Below are 13,790 nucleotides of genomic sequence, written 5' to 3'. Positions count from 1 at the left end.
ATTTCTCAGGCGTGCAGAATGATTGCATATTCATGAACATCTTCAATCCTGAAATATTTGTAAATAACTTGGCAATTTTTTTCATAAGGTGGCCTATTAAAATGATTAGGTCTTTAATTGTCCACACAGAAAGAATTGGTGCTTCCAGAGCGCCATGTATCTGATCAGTAACATTTCTGTGCTGAGCAGTTTGGATTATGAACATGTAAGTCACCTTCCTTAAACAAAGTATAAGAGATGCTATTTTCCGCTTAAGAATGATTCAAGTTTGAAAATGTCAATAGATGCAAAAAGCCACCCTAGAGCTTTGCTCTCTCGAAAGAAAGTAGAGAAGGAATGACATAGTCAATGTTAACTGTCACCAGATGAAGAGAAATCAGATTGTCAGGCCTGGATCTATAACATTCTTGCCAAAGTAGGACCTCATTTACACATACAGATCTTCATACCCTTTGCTAAGAAAAGCATCTGTGGCAGTTTAGATGTTTGTGCGTTTGCCAAAGATCTTTCACTCTGAATAAAGTAAATGTCATGTCTGTTGTTTATCTCAAATTCAGCAGAGTATTTTTAAAGAAATATTTGCGGGGGAGGGTCGAGGGAAGGCGGTTGGGGAGCTCCAGTTCGTGGGGTGTGGCAGTTTTGTGGCCGGTACTCCAGTATCGGACCAGATCTGGAAAAATCCGCCCAAAACACACTTTGGGCTCATGAACTGCAAATATCCTTCTGAAGTGACAACACTACAATAAGTTGGAATGTGGAGTCTTCCTGAATCTATACCTAGTCTGTCAACACCCAAAAAATCCAGTTAATTCAGTCAAACTGATTATTTGGCATCGTGTAGACACAGCTGTCTTGAACTAAAATTTTGAACACTTAAACATAGATGGCATTGTACCCAAGCCAGCTGGTACAATGGCATCTCCCTGTAATTGTGTATAAAGATTGCTGCGACTTCAGAGACTGGAAATAGAACTTCTTTGCTCCAAGTTCAAGCAGGACCTCACTGAAGAGCAATTGAAAAAAAAAAAATCTTAGGTTGTGATAAAATTTCTTGACAAATAGGTACCCTTAGGAAGTTCAGACTTTCAGTTATTAGTATGATGTGGTAATTTAACTATGTAAATTGCCTTGAATATTAAAAAAAAAACATGAATTCCCTAGGTACTTAAAAAAAAAACAACTGTATTTAACCTAGTTTCTAGGCACTCAAAATCCTAGTGAGACAGAAAAGTAGAACACATCCTGAGACTTTTCTTAAGGACATCTACTTCGGGTGATACAGTCCTTCCACTCCCCACAAAAGTCAAACGTCTGTCTTTAATAATCCCTTATCGGTGTCCCTTGTTTTATTGAAGTATATTCTGTGTGACTCTGAATGTCATTTTATCCCCACAGATGACATGGAAGCCATTCCTGTCAAACAGTTTGTTAAACACATTGGTGAGCTCTATTCTAATAACCAGCATGGGTTCTCCGAGGATTTTGAGGTATGTTTCAAAACTGGAAATTAATTTCCAGAAACCCAACTCTTCTTTTATAAGGATTTTTATAAACTTGAAATGAATCCATTCAAGCATAACAAAAAAAAATACTGGAAAAAGTTGGAGAGTGTTCTTTTTTCTTTACACTTCTACTTCTTTTCCCCCAAAAGACTAGGTGAGAGGGGGTGGGTTGCCCATGTCCTGCACATGCGCTTCCAGAAAAGAACAGACTTAGTGGTGGAAGAGAGGCCAGCCCCCAGGTTCTGTCTTCATCGTAATCCTCTCTGGGACAGTGGTAGGGCCCGTGTGTCTGGGCTGCACAAAGTGCAGAGAAGGCAGCAGACCTGCAGTCTGGGGAACGGGGAGCTGGCTCTGTGGGAGGCAGTGTGCTTCCTTCTCCTTGGACCAGTCACTTCCTTTCCGATGGCCCAGCTTCCTCGTTCTTAGAAATGGCACGCCTGTCACTGACATCCCAAAGTTGGGAAAAGGGAATGATGCCCGTCCTTGAGAGTGCCGGGTTACCTGGTAAGCCCCTGCAAAGGCGGATGATGGTGGTTTTCGTGATGATTAATCCTTGGGGAGAAGACGTGCGTGAACACAGCCGTGTGATTTTAAGAGCTGTGGCAAAGGAAACAAGGTAGAGCGCAGCACGCACCGCCCTGCCAGCTCCGGGTTCCCTGCCAGTGCATCAGTGACAGGGTGTCAATGAGGAGCTATTAAACAGACTGCCCTTTTCTTCACTGAGGCGCTTAACTAAGGCACATCTCTGGCAGCAAGAGTTGTGCCGAGGAGGCCAAGTTTTCATGGCAGCTCAGCTGTCTTCTAGCTTTGTGGGTGAGTCGGTGCCTTTCTCTCGCTCATTCTTCCTTTAAAATGGAAATGACGATGGTGCTGCTGAACTGCCCACCTCTTTTCACAAAGTGGGATTCAGGGCTTAAATGGTGTCATGGAAAGGAGGCACAGGGAGAGATGAACACGGGACCCAAAGCCCCCGTCTCTGTGCAAATTCAGAGTCCCCAGAGGCCATCATAAAGGCAATTCTGACAACTGGTTTGAAAGGAAGTCTTTCTGTTAGTTTTTTGTTTTTCTGAGCAAACCAAAGCAGAGGTGGGAGAGAGAAGGGACCCTCTGATTTATTCGGCAAAGTCCTATGTATCATGGGACAAACAAAAACATGTCAGGTATTTAATGTGACTATTAGATGCTTACCAAAAGAGGTGCCCATTCAAGTACGAAGAACATGGTTTAAAGTCAAACATTTTGTATTCATGAGGACAGCAAATGTGTGTGCTGTTGAAGTGATTTAGTTCAATTGACTGTTGGCTGGATGACTGAGCAAGAATATTGAGGCATTTAACAATGTTGATGGTATTCAGGACAAACATTTATCCTCTGGAGAACAGAATTAGATCGGGATGACCAAATGCAACTCCAGTTTCTCAGTTATTTATGATTTGAGACCCCGGTGCTATTCATCACAGCTGGTTTTGACACCATTTAATTATTCAAAATAATCAGCTACACCTCTATAAACTCGATCTGACTTAAAATGGGCTTTGCTGCATCAAAATCAAGCCTGTTAACAAATTCTGGGCATCTGCACCCTGTTTCTATCCTTAAAAAAAAAAAAAAAAAAAGTGGCTAGAAGCTTTTGTCTCCTATATTGAACTTTTATAGCTTAAGTTTTACTAGCTGGTGGTGAAGGGAGGGGTGCAGGAGGGCAGGGACAAGGGAGGCCTTGTTCTGCGGTTGTCGTTTCACAGTTCCTCCTGGTCTGAAGGTAGAACGTCAGAGCTATTCAGAATAGGAAGACTGTCCTGTCTTCTGAAAAGAACAATAAGGCAGCAACGTAAAGGGAGGAATGAAACAGAACAAGTCCTTAAGATACTGTCCTCTTCTCACTGAGGGAGATTTCGAAGTATTTTACAACAGTAGTGGTATTCGTTTTCGGCAGCTCTGCTAAAAAGGATAACTGGTAGCAGGCTGTTTAAGGAATTATTAAGGCTGTTTTATAAACAAGATAGGAATAGGCTATTAAAAAAGGTCAGGAAAAGAGATTTTTGTGCGATTTAAAGAAAAACAAAACTGGGGCGCCTGGCCAGCTCAGTCGGTGGAGCGTGTGACTCTTGATCTTAGGGTTGTAGGTTTGAGCCCCACGATGGATATAGAGATCACTTAAAAATAAGTAAAAATCTTTTAAAAAAAAAAAAAAGGAAAGGAAAACAAAACAGAACCCTCATTATGGTAGGAGAGTAGTAAAGTCAACCCCAGATTTCCAGATCTTTTTAAGTGCAAGAAGGGTGGCCAGCATTTACTTATTAGCAGGGCACGTGGATTATTTCACTTGTTCCTCGGAACTACCCCACGAGGGGGTGCTAGTCTATGGTTCCCGTTTTACAGATGAGGAAACTTCCTCCATGGGAAAACTGAGGCTTTGGTTGACTTCGTTTTGAAATGACAGAAGTTAGGTTTTTAAGACCAGGCCAACAGACTCAAGCCCACATGTGTAACCTCGAGACCCTCCACGCTCTCATTAAAGTGGTGTCCTGTAGTGACCTGGAGTCAGAAGGAGAAAAAAATACCAAGATTACCAATGATTGTCTAAAACTGATCACGCAGCTGACAAGCCAACAATTGCCTTGGCAAAAAAAGGGGGGGGCAGGAGAGGAAACAGCTCCCCACCCACTAAAAGTACTGAGAGCCCACTCCATGACCTTTATGGCCTAGAGCCTTCCAGCTAGTTGAGAATCTGACTTATAAAAATCTTAAACAACATCTGCATAGAGGCCTAAAGTTAGTCAAAGAACTCATCTTAAAATTATAAATACTATTTGACAATTGATGTGTGGCCATTAAGAATTGAGAAAAGCAATTCATCTGACAGTGACGGAGTACCTGTTATTCTGTGGACATAATACAAAGTGTAGAGTTGAATTTGAGACCTTGCCTTCAAGGAGTTCAGTCTGGTGGGGGGTGGAGACCAGAGTGGGCAAAGCAAAATACGTGCTCAATACGGATAGAAAGTTCCGGAGGAGGGCAAAGAAGAAGAAAGGCTTCTATACATTTTGATTATTTCACCAGAATTTCTATTTGCCCCATCCTGTTTTAAAATCTTGGATGGAAGTGAAAAAAAAGAAAATTGGTGAATAGCTGTCATATGTTCAGAACTTTGCTGCTTGGAGGAGAATGAGAAAAACGATTCACTGGTAATTTTGAGTCTTTGGCTAGAGGTGATGCAGCCAGCGTTTTGTCCTTGTCAGATAAATTTTGGAGACTGGTAAGAGCTGGCAACATTATACCTCTAGCAGATTCTGCAGTCACTGGAAATAACATCAATCCTTGTCTCAGGATGGCGTTCGATGACTCTGTTTCCTTGGCTACCTGAGCTGACTTGAACCTCACTCTTCCCCGGCCTCCTCAGTCCTCATCCAGGAGGCTTCCAAAGGCACAGTGCTAGCGTTATCTTTCCAAAGGAGAGGGCTCCGAGGCCGTGTGGGTCGATAGAATTAATAGGCAGCGGTCAGGAGCGTCACAAGTTGGAAGGCTGAGTGCGGAGACGAGGCCAGAGGTCCAACCCCCTTGACAAGATCCTTTGGGGGAATCGCCTCGCTTACAACTAACTCCAGCTGAGCCAAATTTGGGCCAGTTGCTCGTCTTAAATCAGGAGAACAAAGCTTTGTCCACCTGAGCCCATGTGCTCGAGGGATCCGTGGCCACAATCACTTTATGCAAGATGCAGCGTTCCATCGTTGCCATCGACACATAACAGGGTGTCACCAGACCCCAGGGAGGGGGGAGGGTCATGCTGCATGAGATGGCAGCCTGCAAGATGGCAGAAAAGAACTCTGAGTCCCTGTGACAAAATGCCACTTAGGGTCTGAAATGTCTTAAGAACATTTTTAAACCCTTAGCATGAAGAAAACCATAGTTGAGGTTTTTATGAAGAGTGAAGAGACAGCTAGCCAGAATTCACAGTAGTATATGAAAAATAATTGTATTTTACAGACCCACTGCAGGAAATCCTATGGCCTTTTCAAAGGGCATGGAAGTAAAGCTGTTTGGCAATGGGAAGGGAGCTGGTGAAGATAGGGTGGGACCTTGAAAGCCTGGCTAGGGAATCTGGGTTCTAACTAGAGGTTTCTGGGGAAGAGAGTAACAGGGTCAAAGCAGCAGCATTTGAAGACGTTCGGTGTGGCTGCAGTTGGTAGCCTGAGCAGAAGCGGGAAGATGGCATGTCACCAGTATCCAGCAAGGGCCAGCTGTGTGTCAGCCACGAGGCAGAGCACCAGGCCATAGTGACGACCTAAAGTGCTCACCTTTGGGAGCGCAGTCCCCGTAACACAGCTGTAGGCTGCCTGAACCCACACACTGAAAGTGTCCATATACTCGCTGTAACACTGGGTCACCTGGTCCTAAGTGGGTTCTTCTCAACTTCTTTGGGAAGCTGAGAAATCTGAAAGATTTGCAGATGTATTTTTTATTCCATCATGATTTCACATCAAGCCACAGAATGGTAGGACAGTAGGTCTCCACGTGCCTTGTCGATAACTTCTCAACTCATTGACCCCAGGCAGCGGGCGATCTCGCCTACTCGGTCTCCCAGAGTGCTGAATATACCAACTTGCGGTGTTTTTGTTTAAGTTTTACTTTATTGTTAAATCTCTTGTTTTCACTTGGCTTTTTTTCTGTGGTTTTGTGCCTGTCGATACTCAGGATACCCATTTTGAGAATTCCAACTCTGTTATATGGACGGTAAAATACGAACAAACTTAAATCTTACACTGTTTATCAGACTGCCGAATAGGTAACTTGGCTACACACACTCCATCAGCCAGTGTCACTTCGAAGGGTTTTAACACCTATTAAAATCACATTAACTTTGAAATGCCAGTCCTGATGGGGAAAAGCCACTCCAGGATTAGATGATATTACCAGCATCTAAATGAGGCAAACAGTTCTGCAAGGAATTACAGATGACATTATTATCCACAAGACAAAATCAGGAGGCCTTAGGCAAACCCCTCGGGTTCTCATAAAATCAGATTTAACATTATTTATGACTATTCTTTGTTTTCTGTCATTCATATAATTGGAAAAGTGAAATAGAGGCAACAGATCAGACCCACGGTTTTAGATAACAAAGAGTTTGATTGGCCATATTGAATGACTGCTCTAAACAGTGCAGACAGCTGCTCCCAAGGACTCTTGGTCAATTGCATTATATTATAATAGAGGCCTGAGCTCAGTCCATAGCTGGGGTGGTCAGATCCACACAATAGGGAAAAAAAATCAATCAACCAAGTGAATCTCAAGCTAAAATACGGAAAGCTATTATCTCTTAACACAAGATGCTTTAGCAACCAGTATGCCAAAGTATGACCTTCAAAACCCAGAAACAAAAGGATGTCAACTTATTTCAGGAATTTATGTATAGATTGAATTAATGTCTTCCAGAATACAAATCTGTTTTCAAAGGATTTCTGCCCCTGAAACTATTCAAAGGTGTATGCCTCAGGCGTTCAAGGCAATTCTAAAAGGCCAGTACCCCCACGTACTTTGAGTAGAGGTAGCATTGCTTATGTTTTTGGAGATGTTAAGATATCAGACTCATCACGTGATGCCTACCCTTTATCTCACTTTAGAAAAAAGAACCAAAGGCAGCCTGAAACCCCTTTAAACCAACATTTGTGAAACCATAGGTTATAAACCATTTTAGAAGAGAAAATAGAGTTTATCACATTTAGTAAACGTAACAAGAGTAAGAATTGTGAAACACACACTTTCCCCAAGAGGTGTGTTGAATTAATACCTGTGGATTTTTTTTTTTCTTTCTTTTTTTAATGGACAACTGGGAAGGTCTGCAATTATGAAAAATTGAACATACCACTTCCAAGAATCAGGGGTTCATGAGTATGGTCTCTTTGCATGGGTTGTGACCCTTTGTTTTTAGACTTTAAATTATTTGATTACAGTGAGTTGGTTCCTCCATGGAGAGAAGAGAGGGACCCCTCACTGGGAAGTACTTTGTGAATATAAAAGACAACCAGTTCCTCGTTTTCATTATTCCTAATGTGAATGTTATGGAAAGCATCCATAATTGCTATGCACCTCCTTGGCGGGGGGGGGGGGAGTCTACATGCACCTAAACTCTTACATCTGTTACGTGTAAAATATTTCTCTCCTGATAATTTTCTGTCACTTGCTCCTGCTCTTTGTAGCAGCTGTGCACTGCTAATGACTTCCCTTATTAGTTAATTCCGGTACTTTCTTGGGTTTGAACCATACACCGTAGAAAAATTTGACTTTACAGCAACCTTGTATTACGCTAATGCATGATGTTTACATTCGTGGCAAAGGTAGCTGAAGAGTTGCCTCCTAAAGGAGAATTTAAATGAAACTGGAGTTCACAAATAATTCATCAAATCTCTATATATTTGGGCCACACAGGACAGGTCACTGGGCTAATACAGTAGCGTCACTTCCGGACGGAGTGTAATCAACTTGCACTGATAGTTATAAAAGGAACTATATGGTCTATAAGCATATTGCAAATGATGGCGGAGATTCTACTCTTGCCTGGAAAATTCTTGTTCATCCTTTAAAACTCAAATGACCTTCCTGAAGCCTTCCTCTGTGCTCCCACCACAGTTTCTTGAGGACTCTTTTCTATTAACCACATTTGACTGTCATTGTCTCTTGGCATGTTTTCCTACCCCATCAGGCTGTGACATATTCAAAGACAGATACGATGTTTTGTAATCCCTATGCCTAGGTCACAGGCTGGAATGAAGTAGATGATTGATGAATTAGTAAAAACGGAAATCCTTTTATCTTCTTCACATCCTTCCTACATGAAGATGTCAATTATTTCTGAAGTTGAGTTTGGGGAGGTAATGGGGAGGCCGCAGCTAGGGAGCAAGTAAATACTTCATGCTTTTGGATATATAGTTCCTTTCTTCCTACACCCTTGCTAGACATTGAAAGTGTGTCTAAAATTTTTGAAATTTTGATTTTTTTTTTCACCAGGAAGTCCAGCGCTGTACTGCCGATATGAACATCACCGCAGAACATTCCAATCATCCAGATAACAAGCACAAAAACAGATACATCAACATTTTAGCATGTAAGTAATAAACTTTAAACTATCTTCAACTGTGAGGAAATTAAATCTTCATGCTGGGGATGAGCAGAAAGCCAAGCAATCAGGAATGCCAAGAGAGAATTACACTCACCAGTTAACCTCTCGTTAGCCCATCTTCAACAGTGGATAGGAAGAAGTGGGGACATTTACAGCCCCCTGAGTCTTTCATTAAGCTGTCAGGTCTCTACCTAAGAATAAGGTGGTTGGAAGAAATGTTCTGAGCTTCATGGTTCTCTTGTGAAGTGGCTTCATACCAGACGCTGGGAACCAAAGTTTGAATGTCCTGTGGCTCTCTTGACATTGCTTTTAAGTGGGGAGAGCCAAGATTTTAAATAAAATAAAGAATACTGAAAATGGATCAATAAACTGAATTTCTAAGACTAGGTAGTGTACCTTCAGTGGGCTATACCTTCAGGGATGGAGGCACCAGTCCTTGGGGCCCATGCATTTTGTCCTTTCTACCATCTTTCCAAGGTCTGGAGTACTCTGGCGTTTGGGAAGCAAACAAGTAAGCATTCTTCTTATAGAACCTTACGGGAATACTCTAGGAACACAGTCTTCTTCTGGCTATAGTGCTGCTTCTTATAGACACTGGGGGTTTGGGTCACTGGCAGATAATATATGCTTTGATACTAAAGGCAGAGGCACACATGTTTATGGTTAGCATACACTACAGTAAGGAACACATTCCATAGAATTTTATAGTGCATTAAATTGAACCATTTAAATTTGAATGCTACTGTAGATAAACCTTTTTATAATGCTTTAGTGAGATAAAAATCACATACCATATGAAATTCACCCATTTAAAGTTAATTTATATTTAAATGGGAATTTAAATATAAACTGAATTGCAGTGTTTTTTAGTATATTTGCAGTTGTACAACCATCACCACTACCTAATTTTAGAACATTTTCAGCACCCCAACAAGAAACCCCATACCCATTAGCAGTCATTCCCAATTCCTCCTTTTCCCTAACCCCTAGAAACCACTTACTTTTCTATTTCTATGTATTTGCCTATTCTGAACATTTCATATAAATGGAATCCTAGACTATGTGGCCTTTTGTGTCTGGGTCTGTTCCACTTAGCATGATGTTTTCAAGATGCATCCATGTCGTCTCTTAGAGCGGTATTTCATTCCTTTTTATGGCTGAAAAATACTCCACAGTATGGATATGCCACATTGTGTTTATTCATTCATCATTTGATGGACATTTGGGTTGTTTCTACTTTTTGGCTATTATGAATAATGCTGCTATGAACATTTGTGCAGACATATATTTTCAATTCTCTTGGATATATACTTGGGAATAGAATAGCTAGGTCATATGGTAACTCTATGTTTAACATTTTGAAGAACTGCCATACTGTTTTCCAAAGTGGCTGCACTGTTTTACATTCCCGCGAGCAATATATGAGAGTCCCAGTGTCCATATTCTCATCAACACTTGTTACTTTTATATATCTACCTCTATAGATAGACATATATATATATATATATAAAATAGCTTTGCTAATGGGTGTGAAGTGGTATCTCATTGCCATTTTAATTTGCATTTCACTAATGATTAGTAATGTTGAGCATCTTTTCATGTATTTATTGGCCATTTGTAGATCTTCTTTGGGAAAATAACTATTCAGATTCTTTGCCCATTTTTAAATGAGATTACTTATCTTTTTGTTGCTGAGTTGTAGGAGTTCTTTATACATTCTGGAAACGAATCCCTTATACAGATAAACATTTGACAAATATTTTCTCCCATTCTGTGCATGGTCTTCTCACTTTCTTGATGGTGTCCTTTGAAGCATAAATTATTTTAATTTTGGTGAAACATAATTTTTCTTTTGTTGCCTGTGGTTTTGGTGTCGTATCTAAGAAACCACTGCGTAATCCAAGATCATGAAGATTTACACCTTTGTTTTTGTCAGAGTTTTATGGTTTTAGCTTTTACATTTAGGTCTTTTATCCAAATAACTCTTATATATGTGAGGCAGAGTCGAAGTGTATTCTTTTGCCTGTTGATAGCCAGTTGTCCTACACTATTTGTAGAAAAGACTCTTCTTTCCCCCACTGAATTGTCTTAGTGCCCTTATTGAAAATCAACTGACCACGAATGTCAGGGTTTATTTCTAGACTCTCAGTTCTCTTCCATTGATCTATAGGTCTATCCTTAGACCAGTATTGCTTCATCTTAATGACAGAGTATAGCTTTGTAGTATATTTTGAACTCTGGAAACTGTGAATGCTCCAACTTTGTTCTTCTTTTTCAAGATTGTTTTGGTTATTCTGGGCCCCTTGTGTTTCCTTATCAGTTTTAGGATCAACTTTTCTATTACTGCAAAAGATGTAGCTGGGATTTTGATAGGCACTGCATTGACTCTGTGGATTAATCTTAACAGTACTGTCTTCCATCCATGAAGATGGGATGTCTTCCCACATTTATGAGGTCATCTTTTATTTCTTTAAATGATGTTTTATAGTTTGCATTGTGTTACACTTCTTTGGTTGAATTTAAGCATTCTTTTTGATGCTATGGTAAATGGAATTGTTTACTTAATTTTGAGATCTTCCATTGTGTATAGAAATACAATTGTTTTTTTTTTTTTTTTAACATTGATCATGTATCCTACAACCTTGGCTGAACTCATTTATTCTAATAATTATTTTCTGTGGATTCCTTAGAATTTTTATATACAAGATAATGTCACCTACTAATAGAGTTTTACTACTAACTCTAAAGTTTTAAAAGGACCACAAGTCATTTTTGAATAAGAGTATTGGTTCCACTTATGTGAGAGAATGAAGAGGTAACAAATGGAACGAGGAAGAGTCAAACTTTACTTTTCTCTCCAGTCTTTGAATGGATGGACTCTGACAGTATTTGTTGGCCAAATCAGTCAAGGCTCACCTTGCTGAGATTATATAAGGATGTGTCCATCTATATACCTCATTTCTAACCATGTAAGTCAGGCAGGGATACATACACATGTGTTCCTTGAGTATATCCACACATAGCATTCTCTCCACCGTGGCAGTCCTTACTTTGGTGACCTCAGTGCTTGGCTGAAAGTATGTGGTAAAAAAGAGGGAGGAAATCAAAGCAGCGTCTGCGTGATACGCCCAAGGGTCATGGTGTTGCCTGGAAAGTGTACCATCTGTGGTTTGATATGGTTGTACTCTCACCACATCATTTATGGTTTCACTGTCACAAATTCAGATGAGATGTGGTTTTATTTTCCTAAGTTCAGAAAGTTGGATTCTGGTGTTCATGACACCTGGTCAGATTCTGGGCATTATCACCCGTCATCTTGGTCTACCCCCATATTAAGGGCTTAGAATAGCAAAAATTGGGATGGAGATGTCTTGAAACAACTTACTGTGCAGGCAACAAAATGTCTCCTTCTCTCACACAGCCATTACAACTTCCAAGTATATATGGGTGCTACCGGACCACCTCCTGTATTGATCTATTTAGAGAGGCTGCTACCTTTTGGATTAAATATGAATTTTGCAACTTGAAAATGTATTCTTATTTGTCAATCTGAAAAATAATAGGCATTATAGTGCTACTGAGCTAAGGCATAGTGGTTTGTATTCAGATAACTTGGAGGAAAATTGTCATTTGGAGCCTATTTCTAGCAGGTGGCCCCTCTGCATAGCAAGTATAGTCTGAGAGTTTGTCAGAACAACAAACGCAATTCACAGTCACAAGAAGGGAGAGGGCTTTCAAAAAGTGCTTGAGAAATAGTCTGAGGTCATTAATGTCTAGGCTAAACCACTCATTGGACTTCTCCTTGAACTGGCCTTTTATGATTATAAGCAGAAATGTACATTTACTTTTGCCCATTCTGTTCCTAGCTAGAGAAAATAAAATTGTGACCTTCACTTCTTTTTATTTCATTTGCTGTCCTAAAAATTCAAGCTCACTTTGCTGGGCAACAAGAGGCCTATATCCCACTCCCCCTTTTGTGATCATAAGCTGAGGTTATGTGGATCCTAAAATCTGGTCATTGACCAGATTCCTACCAGAGTCCTGCAATGAGATTACTCTCAGGAACAGCTCTGGTTTCAGTTACTTAGGTTCTACTGGGGTAGCAGGGAGTCTAACTGAATTTAGCAAAGTAGTCTCCCGAAAATAGATGTTCAACAAATAGGTGTTGTTCTGAACCTAATATAACAGTCACCTTTGTACATTTGTATTAATGGAAAAGAGACACAGCCATAGGTAATCAAAGGCCTTGGTTTTAAAATCCAGGACAAGGACACTTTGTAGGGTTGCAACCTGAGATCATTTTACGTGAACTAATAAGGACTTCATTTAGCATTTCTCCGGCATTCCCACATCCGAGCATGATGTAGAAACGTCCCTGTGTTTTTAAGATGGGTTTCATTGCTGTATCTTTGAATTTTTAGCTCTTGTTCTGACAAAAGTTTTCTTGGGGCACTCTGGGAGATGCCACATTGCCTATTTGCCTTGTTTTCTGCTTTAGAATGCTGGCAGTGTTTGAATTACACATTTGTTTTTGCTTTTTTTTTTTTTTTATCCTCTATAGATGATCACAGTAGGGTGAAGTTAAGACCTTTACCAGGAAAAGACTCTAAGCACAGCGACTACATTAATGCAAACTATGTCGATGTAAGTCAGAAATGTTTTTATAAACCTGTTTCGCATTGTCGAAGAGTGCCACAGAGACTGTTGAACGTGTTTTAATACTGCACAGAGCTTTTCCTAAAAACACAGCCTCTTCAATGTGGAAGGCACTTGAATTATTAACTGGTCTGTGGCATTGCTTTCAACTTACTTTGTGCTGTATCATCTTTGAAGGGTTACAACAAAGCGAAAGCCTATATCGCCACCCAGGGACCTTTAAAGTCTACGTTTGAAGATTTCTGGAGGATGATTTGGGAACAAAACACTGGAATCATTATCATGATTACGAACCTTGTGGAAAAAGGAAGAGTAAGAGCCTCTTGGCTTAATATCTTAAATCATGTACCTTCATTCAAAACCTCTTTATGGAGCACCTGCTGTAGGGTGGGAACTTGACCAGGTATAAAGAGTTAAGGAGATGAAAAGCTTCCTCTCTTGTCCCTACCTCGCTTGTGGTCTGGTGGGAAAGAGCTGAGCGCTTACAAGTCGGAATTAAATGTGGCAAGGGGGAT

The 13,790-nt window shown here is 40.4% G+C and overlaps 1 protein-coding gene across 1 annotated transcript in view; it reads left to right on the top strand.

The window, feature by feature from the left end:
• The window catches only part of PTPRG (protein tyrosine phosphatase receptor type G), a 209,999-nt gene that overhangs the window by 163,495 nt on the left and 32,714 nt on the right, over positions 1-13,790 (top strand). Inside the window, exons 11-14 of the mRNA XM_040628133.1 lie at positions 1,396-1,487; positions 8,508-8,604; positions 13,181-13,263; positions 13,453-13,587. Of these exons, the coding sequence (XP_040484067.1) occupies positions 1,396-1,487; positions 8,508-8,604; positions 13,181-13,263; positions 13,453-13,587 (407 nt within the window). The remainder of the gene's footprint in view (positions 1-1,395; positions 1,488-8,507; positions 8,605-13,180; positions 13,264-13,452; positions 13,588-13,790) is intronic.

Source organism: Ursus maritimus, unplaced genomic scaffold, assembly GCF_017311325.1.
Source record: "Ursus maritimus isolate PB19 unplaced genomic scaffold, ASM1731132v1 scaffold_14, whole genome shotgun sequence".
Taxonomy (NCBI): domain Eukaryota; kingdom Metazoa; phylum Chordata; class Mammalia; order Carnivora; family Ursidae; genus Ursus; species Ursus maritimus.
The sequence above is the reverse complement of the archived record's forward strand: the minus strand, read 5'-3'. Positions and strand labels throughout refer to the sequence as shown.